The sequence below is a fragment of the Carcharodon carcharias genome, chromosome 4, assembly GCF_017639515.1.
Source record: "Carcharodon carcharias isolate sCarCar2 chromosome 4, sCarCar2.pri, whole genome shotgun sequence".
In the NCBI taxonomy this organism is placed as follows: Eukaryota; Metazoa; Chordata; class Chondrichthyes; order Lamniformes; family Lamnidae; genus Carcharodon; species Carcharodon carcharias.
The window spans coordinates 121,846,327-121,867,119 of NC_054470.1; the positions used below are offsets into that span (position 1 = coordinate 121,846,327).

At 43.3% G+C, this 20,793-nt stretch overlaps 1 protein-coding gene across 2 annotated transcripts in view; it reads left to right on the forward strand.

Moving 5' to 3' along the window:
* The window catches only part of sh3gl2a (SH3 domain containing GRB2 like 2a, endophilin A1), a 173,730-nt gene that overhangs the window by 135,667 nt on the left and 17,270 nt on the right, over positions 1-20,793 (forward strand). For both annotated transcript variants that reach the window (XM_041185252.1, XM_041185253.1), the window contains exons 2-4: positions 993-1,061; positions 11,030-11,102; positions 14,564-14,707. In XM_041185252.1, coding sequence (XP_041041186.1) covers positions 993-1,061; positions 11,030-11,102; positions 14,564-14,707 — 286 coding nt within the window. The remainder of the gene's footprint in view (positions 1-992; positions 1,062-11,029; positions 11,103-14,563; positions 14,708-20,793) is intronic.

Consider the following 20,793-nt stretch of genomic DNA (forward strand, 5'->3'; position numbering starts at 1 on the left):
TTTTAGGTGAAATATTTGGCCAGCACACCAGGAGAATGGCCTGTGCTGCTTCAAATGCTGCTACATGACATTCTATGTCAATCTGAATATGCAAACAGGACTTAAATTAATGTCTTCTGTGAAATATAGTACAGAACCCTGTCAATATTGCACTCAATGCCACTCTAAGTCATATGCTCAAGTACTAGAGCAGGGGTGAGGGGGCATTGAACCCTTAACCTTCTGACCCAAACGCAAGCTTATCACTAACTAACTAAACTGAGAAAAGACCAATTTGGCTAGCACTAACAGAAGCTCAATGACTGCAGTTCCTCCAATTTTCAACCTCAGGAAGTGCCAATTGGAGATTCATTAGTTTACAATATTTATTTGGTTTCGATTGGGACTTTCTTGGTGCAGAGGAGAGAGAGAGAGTAATTTGAAACTCAATGGCCCCATACACTGACATGGCTAGTATGTTTCCAACTGAGTATGTTCTCGACAGCAATTCTATCTTTTTGTAATCTGTTCATTTATGAAGAGCAGGCTCAGCCATGTTAATGCTGTCATTATGGGTAAAATTTTTAACTGGGCGGCTGGACCTGCACCTGAACCGACCGAGCATAAAATGATGCGTGATGATATCGGGCGTGCGTCCCGATGTCATCGTGCACTCTCGCGATATTTCGGTGGGTGGACGCGCACTGGAGTCGGCAGCACACCCACCGACAATTAAAAGGCCTGTTAAGGCCATTTAAAAGGTAATTAAAGTACATTTTCTGCTGCCCATCCAATCTTACATTTGGCGGACAGCTGAAAAGGCCAAGCAGCCTTTGCACCTTTTTGGAAACCTCATCCACGGGTGGGATGAGTTTTCCAAATGCAAATAAAAATTAAATTAAAATTTTAACTTTTCATAAATAACATGTCCCTACTCACGTGACAGAGTCATGATTGGTTATTTGAGACTTTTTCATGGGTGTATCACCTTTGCATGTGTCCTGTTTTCACAGCGTGTCAGTGAAAAGGTTGGTGGTGCGGAAGGGACCAAACTAGATGATGACTTCAAAGAAATGGAAAAAGTAAGTGATACATCTATCCTTCTGAATGAATTTACATTTTCATCAAAATTATCCCTGAATATGCCATTCAATTATAGCCTGACAGGATGAATTGGACACCATCCCATTTTGGACATCTGGTTATTATTGTCTCATAGATTGGCTTTTCATTTATGTTGAAAAAGTAGTTTGCAAGATATCACCCATAACTAACATAGGCAAAAAAAAAATCACAGGAGCAAAACAGACAAAACTTTCTGGGGTATGCTTTAGATTTGGAACAAAAAATGATATTCATTGTGTCACAATGATGTAAAAGGTCTTTCCTTAAAAAGTGTGTGTGTGTGTGTTTAATTTGTGAGTGGTTCAACTTAAAAATAAACCAGCAGTCAAGCTTTATCCTTAAATAAGATAAATGTTAGTTTATTACAAAACTCCTGTTGAAAGTTACTTAAGGAAAAGTGGTAAAGTTATTAATCAAAATATAGAAGCAAAGATTAAAATGCAGTTAATGGGATAAAGGTAATTAAAGGTGATATTTTCAAATCACTCTCTGTGGAGATATTGTTGCGGGCCTGTTGCTTGAATTCCTCCTTTCTGAAGCGAAGGGGTTGAAACTGGAGGTTCGATTTAGCATTTGCGATGGCTTGTGAAGTTGAAGAGTTTTATTCGTGGGTTGGCTCAATAGGCAGAGCAGATGTTGGAGGAGATTATAGGTTACTTTCTTTACTGGAGACTGCAGCTACTGATACTAGACGATTGCCTGCTTTTTCTCCTTGAAAGACCAGGGATGATTTTTCTGGATGCCTTACTCTGTAACTCCCAATGACAGAAAACTCCAGCTCTCACATGTGATTCCTGGCTGTTTCAGCTAAGAGTTGTGTGTTGCTATTGTCTCCCACACTGCCACACAACAATGGCTTCTTACAATCTCCTTTATACAATCCAAAACACAAAATGGCTGTTTTCCCAAACTGTCAAATCATGCTGGGTTTGAGGGATAGGCATTAGGTATTGCATTAGCCCTGGTCTGGGGGCATAGTCGCATCCATTGTCTTTTCAGCCATGGTAATTACCCTTTTTAAATGTCTCGGCTATTAATTTGAATGGTTTCCATTCTCCCAGGTTTGAGGAGATAAGAAAGATATTCACACCTCCAAGGATGCCATGACAAGTTTCAGTTTAACTTCGTGGAAATGTGAATTGAATTTCAAATATCTTCAGGGGCAATTATTTCCCAGCATTGTATTGGGGGGCACCTCAAAGATGCACTGGGGAATCCCCTTTGGATGTTCCCAGGTAAGGGTTTACACGGCATTTGCCCAGAAGTGCAAACTTCCTCTGGGCAACTAGCCTGTACTGAGAACCATCTAAATTGCTAACAAAAACAGAATTACCTGGAAAAACTCAGCAGGTCTGGCAGCATCGGCGGAGAAGAAAAGAGTTGATGTTTCGAGTCCTCATGACCCTTCGACAGAACTTGAGTTCGAGTCCAAGAAAGAGTTGAAATATAAGCTGGTTTAAGGTGTGTGGGGGAGGCGGAGAGAGAGAGAGAGAGAGAAGTGGAGGGTGTTGGTGTGGTTGTAGGGACAAACAAGCAGTGATAGAAGCAGATCATCAAAAGATGTCACCAACAATAGAACAAAAGAACACATAGGTGTTAAAGTTGGTGATATTATCTAAACAAATGTGCTAATTAAGAATGGATGGTAGGGCACTCAAGGTATAGCTCTAGTGGGGGTGGGGAGAGCATAAAAGATTTAAAAATATTTAAAAATAATGGAAATAGGTGGGAAAAGAAAAATCTATATAATTTATTGGAAAAAAACAAAAGGAAGGGGGAAACAGAAAGGGGGTGGGGATGGAGGAGGGAGCTCAAGACCTAAAGTTGTTGAATTCAATATTCAGTCCGGAAGGCTGTAAAGTGCCTAGTCAGAAGATGAGGTGTTGTTCCTCCAGTTTGCGTTGGGCTTCACTGGAACAATGCAGCAAGCCAAGGACAGACATGTGGGCAAGAGAGCAGGGTGGAGTGTTAAAATGGCAAGCGACAGGGAGGTTTGGGTTATTCTTGCGGACAGACCGCAGGTGTTCTGCAAAGCGGTCGCCCAGTTTACGTTTGGTCTCTCCAATGTAGAGGAGACCACATTGGGAGCAACGAATGCAGTAGACTAAGTTGGGGGAAATGCAAGTGAAATGCGACTTCACTTGAAAGGAGTGTTTGGGCCCTTGGACAGTGAGGAGAGAGGAAGTGAAGGGGCAGGTGTTGCATCTTTTGCGTGGGCATGGGGTGGTGCCATAGGAGGGGGTTGAGGAGTAGGGGGTGATGGAGGAGTGGACCAGGGTGTCCCGGAGGGAGCGATCCCTACGGAATGCCGACAAGGGGGGTGAAGGGAAGATGTGTTTGGTGGTGGCATCATGCTGGAGTTGGCGGAAATGGCGGAGGATGATCCTTTGAATGCAGAGGCTAGTGGGGTGATAAGTGAGGACAAGGGGGACCCTATCATGTTTCTGGGAGGGAGGAGAAGGCGTGAGGGCGGATGGGCGGGAGATGGGCCGGACACGGTTGAGGGCCCTGTCAACGACCGTGGGTGGAAAACCTCGGTTAAGGAAGAAGGTGGACATGTCAGAGGAACTGTTTTTGAAGGTAGCATCATTGGAACAGATGCGACGGAGGCGAAGGAACTGAGAGAATGGGATGGAGTCCTTACAGGAAGCGGGGTGTGAGGAGCTGTAGTCGAGATAGCTGTGGGAGTCGGTGGGTTTGTAATGGATATTGGTGGACAGTCTATCACCAGAGACTGAGACAGAGAGGTCAAGGAAGGGAAGGGAAGTGTCAGAGATGGACCACGTGAAAATGATGGAGGGGTGGAGATTGGAAGCAAAATTAATAAATTTTTCCAAGTCCCGATGAGAGCATGAAGCAGCACTGAAGTAATCATCGATGTACCGGAGAAAGAGTTGTGGAAGGGGGCCGGAGTAGGACTGGAACAAGGAATGTTCCACATACCCCATAAAGAGACAGGCATAGCTGGGGCCCATGCGGGTACCCATAGCCACACCTTTTATTTGGAGGAAGTGAGAGGAATTAAAGGAGAAATTGTTCAGTGTGAGAACAAGTTCAGCCAGACAGAGGAGAGTAGTGGTGGATGGGGATTGTTTGGGCCTCTGTTCGAGCAAGAAGCTAAGGGCCCTAGACCATCCTGGTGGGGGATGGAGGTGTAGAGGGATTGGACATCCATGGTAAAGAGGAAGCGGTTGGGGCCAGGGAACTGGAAATTGTTGATGTGACGTAAGGTGTCAGAGGAATCACAGATGTAGGTGGGAAGGGACTGGACAAGAGGAGAGAGAAGGGAGTCAAGATAACGAGAAATGAGTTCTGTGGGGCAGGAGCAAGCTGAGACGATTGGTCTACCGGGGCAGTTCTGTTTGTGGATTTTGGGTAGGAGAGAGAAGTGGGCCGTCCGAGGTTGGGCGACTATCAGGTTGGAAGCTGTGGGAGGAAGATCCCCAGAGGAGATGAGGTCAGTGACAGTCCTGGAAATTGCTAACGTTGGATGTTTCCAACTGGGTTACACTAATAGTTACTCAGAGAAAGTTAGAAGGACTAAAACCTCTTCTAACTTCTGGATAACTATTCTAAAGACTGAGACCGATTCCCCCTGGGATTCCCCCCACAGCCCCAAACCCTCATGGAACACACCCTCCACACCCCCGACCCACAGGGGACAACCCCCACCTCCCGACTACCCCATCCACAGGGCTCCCCCAACACCCCCTGACACCCCAAAGGACTCCCTCCCTATCTGTCCTCCCCCCCCCAACCATGGGACTCCCCATAAAATCCCAGGAGTCTCCCCCACCCTCAGACTACTCCCCCATGGGATTCCCCCACCCACATGGGACTCCTCCCCCCTCCCATTGCCTGACAGGTTTGATTCTCACTCCCAACTCCCAGACCCACCCCCAAGGCTCAACACCCCCTCAACCCCCGCAACCCCACCCACGTACCCAACCCAACCCTTGACCCCTGACCTCTGACCCCCTATCGTCTGATCCCCTGACTTCCAATCCCCCCTCTGCCAACTTCTAATCCCTCAAACCCTCCCACTCAAATCCTATCCACTTACCTTAGACACTTACCTTCTCCCTGGCCTGTCAAGGACCTTTAACTTTTAATGGACCTTTAAACTTAGGTTTACCTGTAAAAAAGGGGGTGTGGCCTCCTTACCTTCGACTCTGCTGGACTTTGATGCTGGGCCCCAGGGGCGCACTGCACTGCCTGGATCTCACCTGGCCTGAGTCTGAAGGTCAGGCGAGACAGACTGGAAAAAAATTAGCTAAGAAACTAGCAATCCGATGCTGAGGACTTTCCTGCAATCTAAAGCTTGACCACGTACAGTTGTAAAAGGCCAGGTGACTTTTGGCTGCCATCTTTAAGGCTTTTTGTGTCTATTAAAAGAAAGATTAGCTTTTTTACAAAAATCTATAATATCACAACTACATGTTCGTGGCGATTGTCAATTGTCATGCTCTGTGTGTTTTGACCCGTGGTCTGTCCAGCGGAAACAGTCATCGATGGTTAAGAGAAAGAAGAACTGAGAATTCATAATAATTTTCATTACAATAATGGGGATGAATTTCTTTGGCAATTCTCCTATTCTTCTGTTTGCGGCTTTAGCAGAGACTTGGTTTATGTGTGTTTGTGGGTTTTCTGTCAATGTTATGTTAGAAAGTGGAAGAGGCACTGGGGAAACACACATCTAATGTTGCGAACAAGCAACTTGATATTTTTAGGGAGCAATGATGTATTGCAATGCAAATCATGTCAAATCATGCCTGAATGAAAAACAGGTTTGCCATTACAAATCAAAGTCTGTAACTTTAATCAGAAGTGCACAGGCTAGCTTGCTGATCATGATTCACAAAACCAGCTCTAGTAAGTAAAAGAATTGATAAATCTTTTCATTTTTTTTTTGAAATATTAAAGTGAGAGGTTTGCTGACTTGGAGTTAAAATGTGGCAAACAATCAGAACTGCTGTGAATTTCATTATCTTACATTCTAGGTTCCTGCTGGAGTGTTTTTAAATTGAATATGAACAGAGAGCAGGAGACAACAACATTTTAAAAGACTAAGGGAAGCAGCAGGTGATCAGGAAGGAATGAGAGTAATGCTAGGTTTGAGCTGAAAACGAATGAAGCTTGGAGAGAGGAAGGATTGGCAGAGATCAGGAATTGCATTGTTTTGTGACCTTAGAAGGGAATCTGTTGGAATGGAGTGAAGGGCTGTGCAATCAGAGTTGATTTGAACATGGTGCTGATGTAGGGATACGGAATAAGACGTGATGAACACTTGGTGTTCTGACCAAGTACAATGAAGTTGCTTAAATGCAATTTGCCAGCAAAGCATAGCAGTTTCCCAAGGCATTTCACTGTTGCTTCAAATGAAACTGGTGCAATCTTTGGTCGTTAATATTCCCTTTACATTAGCAATGTTTTACTGACTCTCCCATCTTATTCGTACATCCTCCACTGACTCTCCCATCTATTTCGCACTTCCTCTAATCCCTATACTGGTTTGCCTCAGTAGCATCAGAAATGAGGCTGTTAATCAGCTGTGATGTATCAACTGATTGAAAAGCTGTTGGACAGGAGGCAAAGACAAGTTGAATGATTTGATAGAATGTTGCAATTGATTATTTCAATTGAGTGAGTTTGAGGATGTGGGGAAGGTTGTAGAATAAAGGAGGTTAAGACATCTTCCTTCCCATTCCACTCGCTCCCCCTACCTAATCATGTCCTTCATTGTTTGCCTGAGGGATTCTGCTGGTATTGTAATAGGATTCCTTCACCAGCAATCTGTCTGCTACCTGTCCACACTTCACTGGCTCAAACCAAATGAGGCTTAATGTTGAGACTGTTAGGAACAATGTATAACTTTAAGTTTAATTTATACTTATATTTATGTGTAAAGGAAGGTAGAACATGGTTTTAGTTTTATTTAATTTTTTGTGAGCTTGGTGCCCGCATGTCTGGAGGGTCTCCTAGCAAAAAGGTTAGGTTTTCTGAATTTGTTCGTATACGTACACTTTTAATGTGGTTTTACAATCCTTGAAGTAATGGGTTGGGTTACAAAGGGGTTGGTAGTTTAGTGATTTGGGGCAAAAACACAAAGTAGAAAAAAAACTGTGCCATTGCCTAGCAACAGGGGGCCAGTGACGCACACACACACAGGGAAAGATAGAAAAGGAGCTCAGAGTGTGTATGTCAGAGAGTGAAGGCAGAGTTCTAAGCTATCTGATGCAAGGCTGCTGGAGATTGAGTTTAGGGAACTTGTGTTTCCTGTGCAGTTGAAGTAATAGTGAGTTTAGAGTGTGGTTTTTGGGTGTCTCGGGGAGAGATTCCAGCTGGGGGAAAGCATTTAGTGAATACTCAGAAATCCATCAGAAGAAAGCCGTTTGCAACTGGGCCAGCCCAAGCAAGAAACCTTGGTATTAAGAGAGTGGCAAATCTTCACTGGGGTTTTGTGTCTGTAAGGGTATTGCTGGGATAAAAGGAATAGTGTGAGTTTGAATCAATTTCTTGTATTTATTTTGAGACCTCTCCAACCTTGTTGTCTGGTGTGATATAGTTCATTTGATACTTTATGTTAAAAGTTCATCAGTAAACTTGTGAATTTGTTCAGTAACTTTACTGCACGGTTTCTGAAGAAAAAAACCAAAGCTAGGATCTATCAAGCCAGGTTTCACCCTGGGATCTGACTTCTCTAGCATTAACATCAACTGGGATTGTATCAGGTGCACTTTGGGGTTTCACTGTGCAGGTGTATGGATTGTTCCTGCACTCCTGAATTTCGAAGCCAGTGATATTAAGAATGCCAAGAAATGAAGACGTACTAAAGGTGGAAGCCTGAGTGGTAAGAGGTGGTAGCTTTCAACTAGACTAAAGATTTGGAAAAAAAATAAGATTTTTGTTAGCACAATGAAGGGCATTGGGGGAAAACAAAATATGATACAACTGTTGCCCCATAAGAGAATTGGAGGTGGTCCCTGAGGGTATGTGACCTGAAAGAATAGAGTTATCAACGATGGAACAGATGGACTTGGATGAAGTCAGTAATGTGCAATGTCAGTAAAGTGCGAGAGCAGATCGGGGGTGTCGTGAATTAATGGGGGAGAGATTAATTACAGGGATCACTTTGGTTTCACATCTAATTAAGGGCCATTGCCACCAAAGATTTTGACGATACAAGTCACTTGACAATGCTGAACGTTCTGAGTGTAATTACTCATTATTGTGACTTAACTTCCCTGCACTGGTTTGCACACTTAGCCTCCACGCATCTGTTCTGTAGCTGACGTAGGGATGTTTTCCCTTGCTAATTACACTCCTGTTTACTGTTAATAAAGTGAAGACCTGTGCTCTGCAAACTCTAAGTAAGTAATGCTGTTTCTTTTTCTTCAACATACTTAAACCTGAAATAATATTCAGCTCAGTAAAGCATTGATTGGACCAATAACCCCAAATATTTCTAAATGTTATGAGCAAAATTGTATTGGTTGTTTATCTGTTTTACAAACACACAAGCCCAGGTCTATGTGTGCAGACTCAGGCAACAATACGAAGGAACAGAACATGGTAGAACATAATTCAGTGCTAACCATTAAAATAATAAACTTGTCAAAATTTCTATTATTCTCTCAATGATCCAAAATTCCTGCCAGTATTATAGCTTTTTTTATGCTAACGTACGTAAAATTGACTTGATTTTCTGTAAAGAAAGAAGCCTTCATGGGAATTTAAAATGTAACTGAATACAACACTTCTGAAAAACTGACCCAAAGTCTTGAAGATTGACTGAAACCCCAACAGAACATTGAGGGAGTCTTCAACACAGCAAAAAACACTAGAGTTAATGACATTTTCCTTGTATAATTACACAGCTGGTGTGAATACAACTTCTTTCCATGTTTGGGTAACATATCTGTGAGAACAATACCTTATCTTTAGTTTGGTTTCTGGATTATTATTATTGTGTTCTTTTCATTCAGAAATGGTAGTGATTGATATCCCATCTGGACTGCACCAAATTTTGAGGCCTAACATTTCAGGTGTATGTGGAGCCAAATCCAAACTACAGATTCAATCCCAACTGCCAACTTAAAATCCTGTGGATCAACAAAGAATACACAGCAGGGAGATTCTTCTCCGCAACAAGCTGGGCAAACTAATCAACTCATTGAGTCTACTATCAGTAAAATGATCCCTTTTAGGACCAGTTTAGAGTCTACACCCACATTGAGGAGCTCAAGGCATAGCTTGTCAAACTTTTCTGGAGTAAGCTTGTTCAAAATGCCTCTGACTTTCCAGAAGATTCCATCTTGTCGTTCTTTCTCATTCAACTCATTGAGTGTATTTAAGACCGAGATAGATAGGTTCTTGATTGGTAAGGGGATCAAAGGTTATGGGGAGAAGGTGGGAGAATGGGGTTGAGAAACCTATCAGCCATGATTGAATGGTGGAGCAGACTCGATGGGCTGAATGGCCTAATTTCTGCTCCTAGGTCTTATGGTCTTACCCACATCAAGAAAGAAAACAGATTCAAACTGAGCTGCCAATGACAGTTGTATCTACCCAGAGATCAGTTCATGTAAGACAGGCCAAGTCTCCAATGTGACTCCTTACTAGTCTGTGTGGGTTAGTTGGAAGAATCTTGTTGGGACATTGGAGCAGCTAGATTGCAGAACACATTACACCTCAATCTCAATGGAATGTAAATTCCCAATTAAATGTTGCTGTTCCTTACACCTACACAAAACACACACGCCTCCGACTTGTAATGACACTGTTTAGCAGCCTAATCTAAAATTATCACAGTTGAAAGATGGGCCGGTGTAGATTGTAGCTTGAAATAGATTCTGAGGAAAATATGTTCAAAGGCTAGAAAACAAAACTAGTTATCTTGAAAGGTGACAGTACGCTTTGTAACAAGATGATTTGTATTTTTAGAGTCCAGTTATTTTCCATAGATGTAATCTCCAAATATAAGCGAATAATTCCAGTGGGGAGGCTGTGCTGAAAAGGAGGGCAAGTTAGGAATAAAACAGCAACATCTGGCTTCAATTTCCTGACCCATGCTTGAAAATTCATGGCTTCCTTTTGGGATCATGGGTTTGACCCCATAGTTCAGCAAGGTGAATAATTCACCTCTATCAAAAAGCCAGAGACTCATATTGCGGCAACTGAACTTCATGGGTACAATTTGACTCCATTCCAAGCCATATATGCTAATTAGGTCTGATGGACTTATTTTACCTGATGTTCCTGTGAATGTTACTTACTCTAAACAGTCAAAAATCAGCCTGTATTTCAGTCAGTAGTCATAATCCAGTGACTTCTGCTGGGAACTGCGAATGTGGAGGCATCAGGGGAAGACTGAAATAGGTTCAGTTATGATGCCATCGATGGCCCTGATGGCATGCTGACAGTCTAGACTCACTCATAATGTATGGCCAGTAAGACAGGGACCAGAGAATGGTGAGCAGACTCAAACCTGCATCCCAAAATGAATCTGCCCCTATAGGAGAGGAGCAAGGAAATTGAAGGAAACACAAAATGCCACCAGAAATGTGATGATCAGCGAGGGTCAGTGTAGAGAAATCAAAAACCTGTTCATTATAAGAAATGTTCCTGTCCTCAACTATTTTATAATTAGCTCCACCCTGTAGAGTTACTCATGGTTAATTCTCTGTGCCAGCCAGCCCAGTGTAACTTGACTGGAACATAACAAATTGACTGATTTAATGGCTTAGTGTTGTAATACATAAGATTGTAAGAAAAACAGAAAACCTTGAGCCTGCCCATCTCATCCCACCACAAAGGTGGCCTTGCTCTCTTGTTGCTGTGCTCTTGAGTTTACACATACAGAGAGTGCAATGGGCCATTATACTGCCTCTGAGTTCATTTGCCTTTGATTTCTTCTGGTTTTCAGAAGGTGGATATTACTAGCCGAGCAGTGATGGAAATAATGACCAAAACGACAGAATATCTACAGCCCAATCCAGGTAATCTATCAATATATGTCAATTGGCTGTGTGAACATGACGGAGCATTCACACCGGATTATTGTGACTGTACAACTGGAAAAATAAATCCACAAATGTTCAAGGTGTGTCCTGGATGGTTTTTGTTTTCCTCTACCCTGCTTCTTAACATGTTTTCAAATACATGACACCAGATTTTAAAATGACAGAGATTCCAGATATTAAAGTCTTCTTTAACCTGTTTGCTGATTCACCATGACTTGCTGATTCAAATGGTGTCACATGGCAAGACTTTGAACTGTTCACTCTGACTTCTAACAGATCTCCCACATTGGAGCTCTTAATCAGCTTAGTGCAGATTGTATAGAGGACACGATGGAACAGGTCATCAAGAAACAATGCACTGAATGATGATTATCCCTGGAATAATCCCTGCAGCGGCACAAGAAGGCAGCAAACCACCACCTTCTCAAGGGCTCTTAGGGATGGACAATAAATGCTGGCCTATCGAGTGACACCCACATCCCATTAACGAATAGAAAAAAGATAAGGCATTTAACAAAAAAGCCCTGCCATCCAATTTGTCTTTCCCACAGATACCACCTGATCTGTAATCCTGAAATCAAATTAGTTTCAATTGCGTTTTATATGGAAAATATTCAAAATCTACTTGTAAGGAAGCAGAGAGATTTAAAAGGAAGCTGTGTTGATGTTAGATGAGTTAAATTAGGTAATATCTTGACTCATATCAAGGTCAATGTATTTCTATTGATAGGCTATGTAGCTTGAGGTAGAAAAATAAACAAACTAGTCAGAGTGGCTCCATTATCCAATCAATTGTAACCGATTTTGTTAAGGCCATGCGTGCGTGTGTGTGTGCGCGTGCGGGCATGTGTGTGTGTGTGTGTGTGTCTGCGTGCATGTGTGGGTGGATTTGTGTGTGTGTATGTGTATGTGGTGTGTGTGTACCTGGTGGGTGTGGGGGTGGTGTGTGTGTGTGTGCGTGGGCATGTGTGGTTGGGTGTGTGCGTGCGTGGGCGTGTGAATGTGTGCGTGTACATGTCGGTGTGGGGTGTGGGGGTGGGTGTTCGTGTCCTTGATAGCAATGAGAGCCAGGAAGGGAGGAATGTCAGCAAGGAATACTTTAAAAAAAACGAGAACTGAACATTGTCACATGCTTAGTCAGCAGATCCGAGTGCCGGTGGCTCTTAGCATGAGGTACCGGTCAAACTGTGCTGTGAAATTTCAGGGAAGCTTTCCTCTCTTGAAGAGGGAGTATAAATGAACCTGCTGCGGGGACAATTCCCACTGGGACTTGACTGATCAGCTTCCCTAACCTTGGCAGCAGAACTACAGGACCCTATGGAAATGACACAATGCCTACTGGTGCCCTTCATCGGGGGTTTCCATGGCTCTGCTGTCAAAGTTACAGTGGGCAAATGGGGGAATCCTTGTAAAAATTCACCCCACTATATACGAGCTTGCAGACCACATGCTCCTGTGGCCAATACTGGTGAGAATAACTTCTCAAGGCCACAACCCTTTGCCATTCCAGCAGAGGCCAGCTTACATTGTTGGGTCTTTTCTAATCATCTTACTCTTGATCATTTCAACTCTCCTGTCTTAGATCACTCTCCTGAGCAAGTACTGATTTCCATACATTTGATAATATTTATCCAGTTCTTGGGATTGAGATCCAATTTCAGTAATGTGCCCAGAAAACAGAAGGATAATCCATTCTGGTAATAGCCTTTGGTTATTGGACATTTGTTGTCTTCGTTAGATGTACTCTAGCCTTTAGAAGCAGTCAAGCACCACATCTCTCCTCATTTAAATGTAAAATACTGAGGCATTTTAATTTACAAAAGAAGAGGAAATATAAACACAACAGGTATATAATATAGTTACATATTTTATTAGACACCCTGCCACTTAACTCCTCAAGCAGACTAAACAATTTTTTAAAAAGCAGCTTAAAGAGTTAAGGCTTTATCATCAATAATTTTTGAGTAATGTGCAATATAACATTGTGGGAGGAAAGGCTTGGTACCAGACTCAGGCAGCATATTACAACGATCCAATCAATTGGATTGGCCGGCAGCTCCACTAATCCTGGCAGTGCCAAGAGCGCATTAGTGGGCACTGCCGGGACTGCAAGCAAGCTCAAGAAAAAGACCCATAGACCCCAGAAGCGGGGAAGTCCAGGGTCTTGGACAGGGAGAGTTTGGGCAGTTTAGGGAGGGGTGGGGTGGGGGTTGGGGTGGGGATGGGTTGGGAGTGGGAGTGAGTGGGTGGTGTGTTTTATGGAGCAGATGGGTAGGAAGAAAGTGGGTGTTCTACCTTGGGGAGTTACTCCCCCAATCTGCAAAGTGCCCCCTCCCCCCCGCCAACAAATGAAGGTAGTACCGCCCCCTCCCTTCTTGCTCTTTGAAAAAGTTTTTTTTTAAAAATGGCCTGCCCACTCCCTCCCGATTACCCACTCCAACCATTTTATGGTGTGGGCAGCGTATTATCAGGGTCAGATGGCTTGTTAACAAGCTCAATTTACCCCTAATTATTTACTTAAATATGGCAGACAGGCTGCCGATTTCAGCGCCCCCTCCGTATTATGGGGCTGAGCTCAGGGATGGACGGGGAGAGGTGGTGGGGTGAGCACCTGCCTTATTTTACATGCCCCACTCCCCTCCGCCGAGGGCACATAAACTGCAGCCTCCAGTTTTAGCTAGATGTTAAACTCCCCTGAGTGCAGCTCCGGCAGTTTCTCACAATCTCTAACTGTAACATTAGCAGGATCTGCAGAAGTTCAGCCCCCTTACATATAACAATTGGATTTAAACTAAGAACGACCAAACTAAAAATAGATACAAATAATCAATGTTGTCATAAACTGATACATACTTAAAGCTGCTCATCCTTTTTCCGATAAGGCCAAACTTGACTAACTCCAGTCAACACCATCTATACTAAAAGGATGTGTACACCACCTCTCTCAGCCAGACTCCATATACAGCTAATGGCAGTATACTCTTCGAGAGCCACTCCACTAGAGAAAACTATCTGTGCCTTTGACCAGGTAGACCAGGACTATACGGCAGGAATGTACACGTCAGAACATGCTAACCCCACTCACACCTGATTAAACAAGATCCAAAATGGTGACATCCACGTTTTCTGGCAATCATCAAGCAGCAGCTCCAGAAGAACATGGATAGTCAGTGATTTAAAGGGATAGGCTGTCCCAAAATGCTGCCCTCTAAATGTGATGTAACAACAGGGGTGATGATCTTCTCTGTTCTCTATTTACATGACATACTTCAGTGGGTATATGTGTGTTGTTACATGATATACTTCAGTGTGTGTGTATTTACTTGATATACGTGTGTAAATGTTTCTGATTTCACTTGACGAGTATCTGTAATCAAATGTCAGAGTTTAGGAAAATGAATGATTTGTGTACATACCTGTGCTTTTTCTGTATTTAGCCTCCAGAGCGAAACTGACAATGATCAACACAATGTCCAAGATTCGAGGGCAGGAGAAAGGACCAGGTTACCCTCAGGCTGAAGGGCTGCTGGGGGAAAGTATGATCAAGTTTGGAAAGGAACTTGGTGATGAGTCAAACTTTGGTGAGTTGTAGCTAATCCAATATTTCAGGTATACATGCTCACATATACTCATACAGATTCACACACACACACAGATTCACACGTGCACACGTGCATACACACACACACACAGATTCACACACGTGTACACACACACATGCACACACAGATTCACACGTGTACACATACATTCTCACACTCACACAAACATGCACTCACGCGCACACACACACATTCACACATGTGCACACATACATACACTCTCTCACACAGACACACACATAGTCATACAAATGCACATACACACACAGATACACACACTGCATGCACGTGCACATACACACACACACACACACACACACACACACACATACATTCACACACACACTCTCACATAATATTGTCATGTTATTTTAATTTGTGGTGGGGGTGGTGGGGGGAGATAATGTGACAAATGTAAATAGGACATTTCAGGTCTTGTGACTCCAGTATTAACAACAACTGATGCATTTATTTAAACGGGAGAACCATTGCATGGTCTCACATTCCAAGATGTATTAGTCATGTTCATTATGAACTTTAAAACCTGTTACTGTATTTAAGTGAAGTCTTTCAGTGCTCCATGTCCCTGTTGTGTTCACAGTAACAGTTTAGTTTCCAAACCATCCAGAATTCACTGAAACTTGTCTGAGAAGACCACCCTCTATATTGGGTAGCTAAAGCCACCCCGGCAGTGATCGAGTGATCGAGACTCAAGCTGATAGTGGGAAACCATGACCGGGATTCTCCAGCCCTGTTGTGGTGGGACTCGCCACGGGGGATTCAGCGGCCCAGCCAAAAGCCCATTGACTTTTGGCGGGATCGGATGATCCCAGCAGCGGGTGGGGCTGGAAAATCCCACCCCATGGGTCAATAAAGTCACATTAAGCCTAGCTAGTCAGTTCCAAAGGCAGTCCTAAGCGTAGGTTTCACTGTACAGTATGTCACAGTCTGTGCCATCCCAGCTATCCCATCAACTCAATTGTCTTTATATTTTGCACTTTACAGGTGATTAGAGCATTTTAACATTTAGCAACCATGAAGGCTAAAGTGTGAGAGATGGTTAACAGTTTTCACAATTTATTAACATTCTTTCCAATGCAGTGTGTGCAAATACAGCTTCATATTGGAAAATATTGTCCATTCTTTCTTGTATTTTAAAATACCGCTGGGACTACACAAGGAACATCAGATGTACACTTTGGTATTCTCAATGTTATAAAGCTGTTTGAAGCTTCTCATTATGATGGTTTTCATATGATTAACAAAGGAGTCTTTGAAAATATGTCTAGGTTTTGAGTATTGTGTTAAGTACTGACAATTTATACTTTACAAGTGAGAACTTCAAAATTTTCCCTCTCTACCTAAAGGCTCCCCAGTTTTCTTTAGTCCTTTGGAATGAACAGTGAGCTGCGAAAAAAATGGTAATAGTTGAATGATCAAAGTTTGGAAAACTGCTTCTGAATGCAGCATGTGGAATTTAACCCCAAGTGTTGGTGTTTAAATCAGAGCTCATTATTTACTTGTCATTTGTGAATTTAAAAACTGCCCTGAAAACATTTAATTTCTTTTTTCTGCAAGGGTTAGATTGTAGTTATTACCAACCCATGGCTTGAACCATAAAATGTGAAGTCCTTTCCAGGAAGAAGTAACAAAAGGAAAAAAAATCAGAAACTTAAAATCCTCTGTGTGAAAAAAATGATGTTTCTGATGGCCCAACTTTAGGGGAGAGTTTGAAGTGGCCAATTTTGATGGTTAAACTTCCTTTGCACAGAGTTGATGGGCTCTGAGTATGGTACGAGCTCACCATTCTGGGATGGGAGATGATCTACAGCACATCACAGAGCTGAGTTGGCAGAAAGTGATTAATTTATGCAGTGGGGGCTGGGTGTTGTGGGCAGATAATATTAAGGAGAAGTTTCACTGAGATCCAAGAAGAGAAGTGGTGCCATCCAGCTGCCAAAAAATCTTTGCGAAACCTTCTTTTAACACCCCACCCCCTACCCCCCGTACCCTATCCGCTCTGGAGCCTGGCCTTCAGTCATCCCTTTAGGAGAGGGAGGTAGTCATGATGTTAGGCTGGTGAGCAGTAGATGAATCCCACGGTGTGGAATGCCATCAATCACGTTAATGTGTGTGCGCTCTGATGGGGGCTTCAAGTTTGAAGGCAAGCTTATCGAATAGGTTTATCCCCATAAGGCTTCTGCCTTTGGCTGTGTACGATGTGAACTTGTCCATGGTGACTTTTTTGTAGAGTACTGGAACTATGAGCATTCCGAAAACTGGAATAACTGAGTCTTGTAAGCCTGAAGAGTGTCTGTCACAGGAGTGAGAGAAAATTGCGCAAAATAAGAACAGTAGAGTTTGTCACACAATATAGATTTCGATACTTTACCATGTGTGACGCTACGTTATTGCTGTATTTCATTTTTGGAATAGATTCCTCCTTGTGTTAAACTGACGAAGTCTTCTTCAAATACATGTGTACCTTTTGAGAAGTAATTTATTTTTAAGTTACACTTTTCCCCTTGAACTGACCTGATGTTGTGAATCAATGGAAACCTCTCCTATTTGACAAAAAATGCTGGCCTTGCCAGTGATGCCCACATGAATGAATAAAAAAGAATTTAGGCACATTTTTGACGGTGCCTGACCATGATGGGCAAGAGTTGATGAGCCTGCTGAGGTTTCTTTGTCTGTAACCCTTGCACTTGAGCTGATTGGACAAACTATGTTCGCGACCCTGAGTCTAAGGGTGCATTTCTGTGTATTCCCTTTGAATCTAACATGGCTGATTCGATTTGGACAGGCAAAGTTGTGACTTTTTCCAAGTTTAAATCATCTTCCTCCATTAGGAGCCATTCCCCAATTCATGGAATTGAAGCCTTTTCAATAAGATAGTCACAAATCAGTTCATCAGTCAGTGTGTCAAATTTACATGTGGAAGCCGACTGCCGCAAAGCTGCCCCATGTTTTACGAGCTCCATTTCCCTGCCATCTCTGGCAGAATGTGTATCATTCAGTCACCACACTTTTCTTTGGTCCAGAGTAGTTTTGGCGTGCACTTACCACCGTTTCAAACATAGACATAGTGGGCAGCATCTTTCGGTCAGTGAGTGGGGGTGAGGCCCGCTCGCTGACACATAAAGTGACACAGGGATACATTGGGCGTGTGTCCCGATGTCACCCCGCATCATTTAGATTGTCAGTTCGACGGGCATGCATCCAACTCGGATGCGTTCCCGCTGACCTGTCAACGGCCTATTAAGGCCTTTAAAAAAACAATTGAACTCATTAATGGACCTGCCTGTCCAACCTTAAGGTTGGCGAGCAGGCCAGGAGCCTTGGCCGGGCTTGGTAAAATAAATGAAACCAGGATGAGGTTTCACGAGTGATTTAAAAAATGCAGATTATTTTACAATAAAAGTTATGGACAGTGTCACATGAGGGGACAGTGTCACATGAGGGGGCATTGCAGGGAATTTTTTTTCTAATCTTGATTCAAAGTTTTAAATTGGAGCCGATTTCCGTAAGGCAGCACTTAGCCTCAGGGAGGCCTGTGCACTCTTCTGCGTGCCATGTGGGAAAGAGCGCACTCCCAGCTGAGGGAATCCCCCTCCCTACCCCCACGGGGAGCGCATTGCGCTTCCCGGCACACATCACTTTTAAATTACCTGCATTCTCAAGCTTAGTTCAGTTTCCCTGTAACCACACCCACAGGCTTGACTCACAGCACACCGCATAATGAGCAGTCAACAGACACATACAATCAAACACCATCCAATTGAACACAACAGGTCCTATTCACCTGTGATCACCTCTGTGGCTGTTGGCCTACATTGGCTCCTGGTCCAGTATGCCTTGATTTTAGAATTCTCATTCTCATATTTAAATCCCTCCATGGCCTGACCCCTCCCTATCTATTTAACCTTCTCCAGCTCCACACCCTCTGAGGTCTTTGTGCTCCTCCATTCCTGGCCTCTTGTAGATACCCCACTGTTCGTTCTGCCTTCAGGTTCCATACACCCTCCTTAAACACCTCCTCCCCTCTCCATTGATATCCTCCTCCCCTCTCCATTGATATCCTCCACCCCTCTCCATTGATATCCTCCTCCCCTCTCCATTGACATCCTCCACCCCTCTCCATTGATATCCTCCTCCCCTCTCCATTGATATCCTCCACCCCTCTCCATTGATATCCTCCTCCCCTCTCCATTGATATCCTCCTCCCCTCTCCATTGATATCCTCCTCCCCTCTCCATTGATATCCTCCTCCCCTCTCCATTGATATCCTCCACCCCTCTCCATTGATATCCTCCTCCCCTCTCCATTGATATCCTCCTCCCCTCTCCATTGATATCCTCCTCCCCTCTCCATTCATATCCTCCTTAAAACACACTGACCAAGTTTTTAGTCATTCTTGCTAATATCTCATTCTGTGGCTCAGTCTCTAGAGTGATTTGATGACATTTTGGGCCGAATTTTCCCGTTGGTGATTTGGGGGCGGGGCCCGGTTGCCAAGGGGAAAATGACACGGGATGATGTCGGTAGTAACCCCCGACGTCATCCCGGTCCCTTTAAATTTGCAGGAAGGTGGGCGGACAGCAAAATCAGCTGTTCACCCACCCACCTGTCAATGGCCAATTGAGTCCATTGACAGGGTAGTTAAGCCAACTAAAGGCCCTGCCCGTCCAACCTTACTGGTGGGATGAAGTTTCATGCCCGTTTTTAAAAACTTTAATAAAGTTTATGTCCTTTTTATTAACATTTCTCATCTCAAGTAACATTTTCACATGAGGGGGACATGTTAATAATTTTTATATTTTTCCATTTTTAATGTTTTTGACACTGTCAGTAATCTCCCTGAGACAGCACTTAGTCTCAGGGGGCAGTGCGTGCGTGCATGAAAGAGCGCACTCTGACAGATGGGGATTCCCTTCTCCCCCCCCACCCCCCACCCCAGAACAGGAAATGCTATGTGCTTCTCATCGGGCAGGCCACTGGGCAGGCCTTAATTGGCCCGCCCGCTCAAAATGGAGGTAGGCCCTGTTTTGCCGCCAGAGTTTGGCTGCCCGCCCGCCCATTGAGGTAAAAATTCTGGCCTTTATGAAGAGATTTTGGATGTAGCTGAATGTTAGAAGCACAGAGAAATTAAAATTGTTGTTAAGGAAGCTTTTTATTGCTCAGTGAATGTAGAAAACCCATTCTAATCTATCCCTAGCTGTAAATCCAATGATATCAGATTCAATCTCATACTTTATGGAACCAGAAACATGCTTGATGATGACACTAGTCCATGAAGAATAGACCTGAGTACCCATTCATATTGATTACTGTACTGCCTATCATTATAATCCTTGTTCTGGAACAGAACAAAATTTAAGAAAAGCACAACTTGGAATGAATGGCTCTTCAGCCATTTTAACAAATAAACAAATAACAATGATAGTTTCATTATCACTTGGCTTTTTTCAATTCTCATATCCCTGTATTATGAATGTCCAGTCAATACTTTTAAAACTGGACACAAGCAGACCATTAAAATGGCTGCTGCAAATCATGTGACCTTTGGCATTTGTGAGCTTCAGACAATCTTAAATCTCAACCAAATACCAAAATTAAATATGGACATTCACAGACCTGTGAGGAATTCACACACCCCATTGTTTAAGGATGGATCAACAGAAAAGAACTATAGAATTCCTACCTGCCTGTCTCTCTGTTTCACCTTGGACAAAAGGGGACATCGAAACTCAATGTATGTAAGATGGATGTAAATGGATCCTATCAATCTTCCATTGTATTATGATAGTTTCCCTTGTCCAAACTAGACTGAATAAATCTCAACGTGCCAATTGACAACACAGGATGATTGGAATCAACATACACACCACCCTTTGTTTGGGAAAAGGACTTTGAACTTATGGAAACCACATGATCAGGGAACTATTTTTGTTGCTAGAAGCTGCTTGCAGAGCTCCACTGAAATCCATTGAACTAGCTGCAAGTAATTCAAACAACCAAGGTAATAAACAGCAATATCTGGAGAACCTAACAGAGAGAAGGAC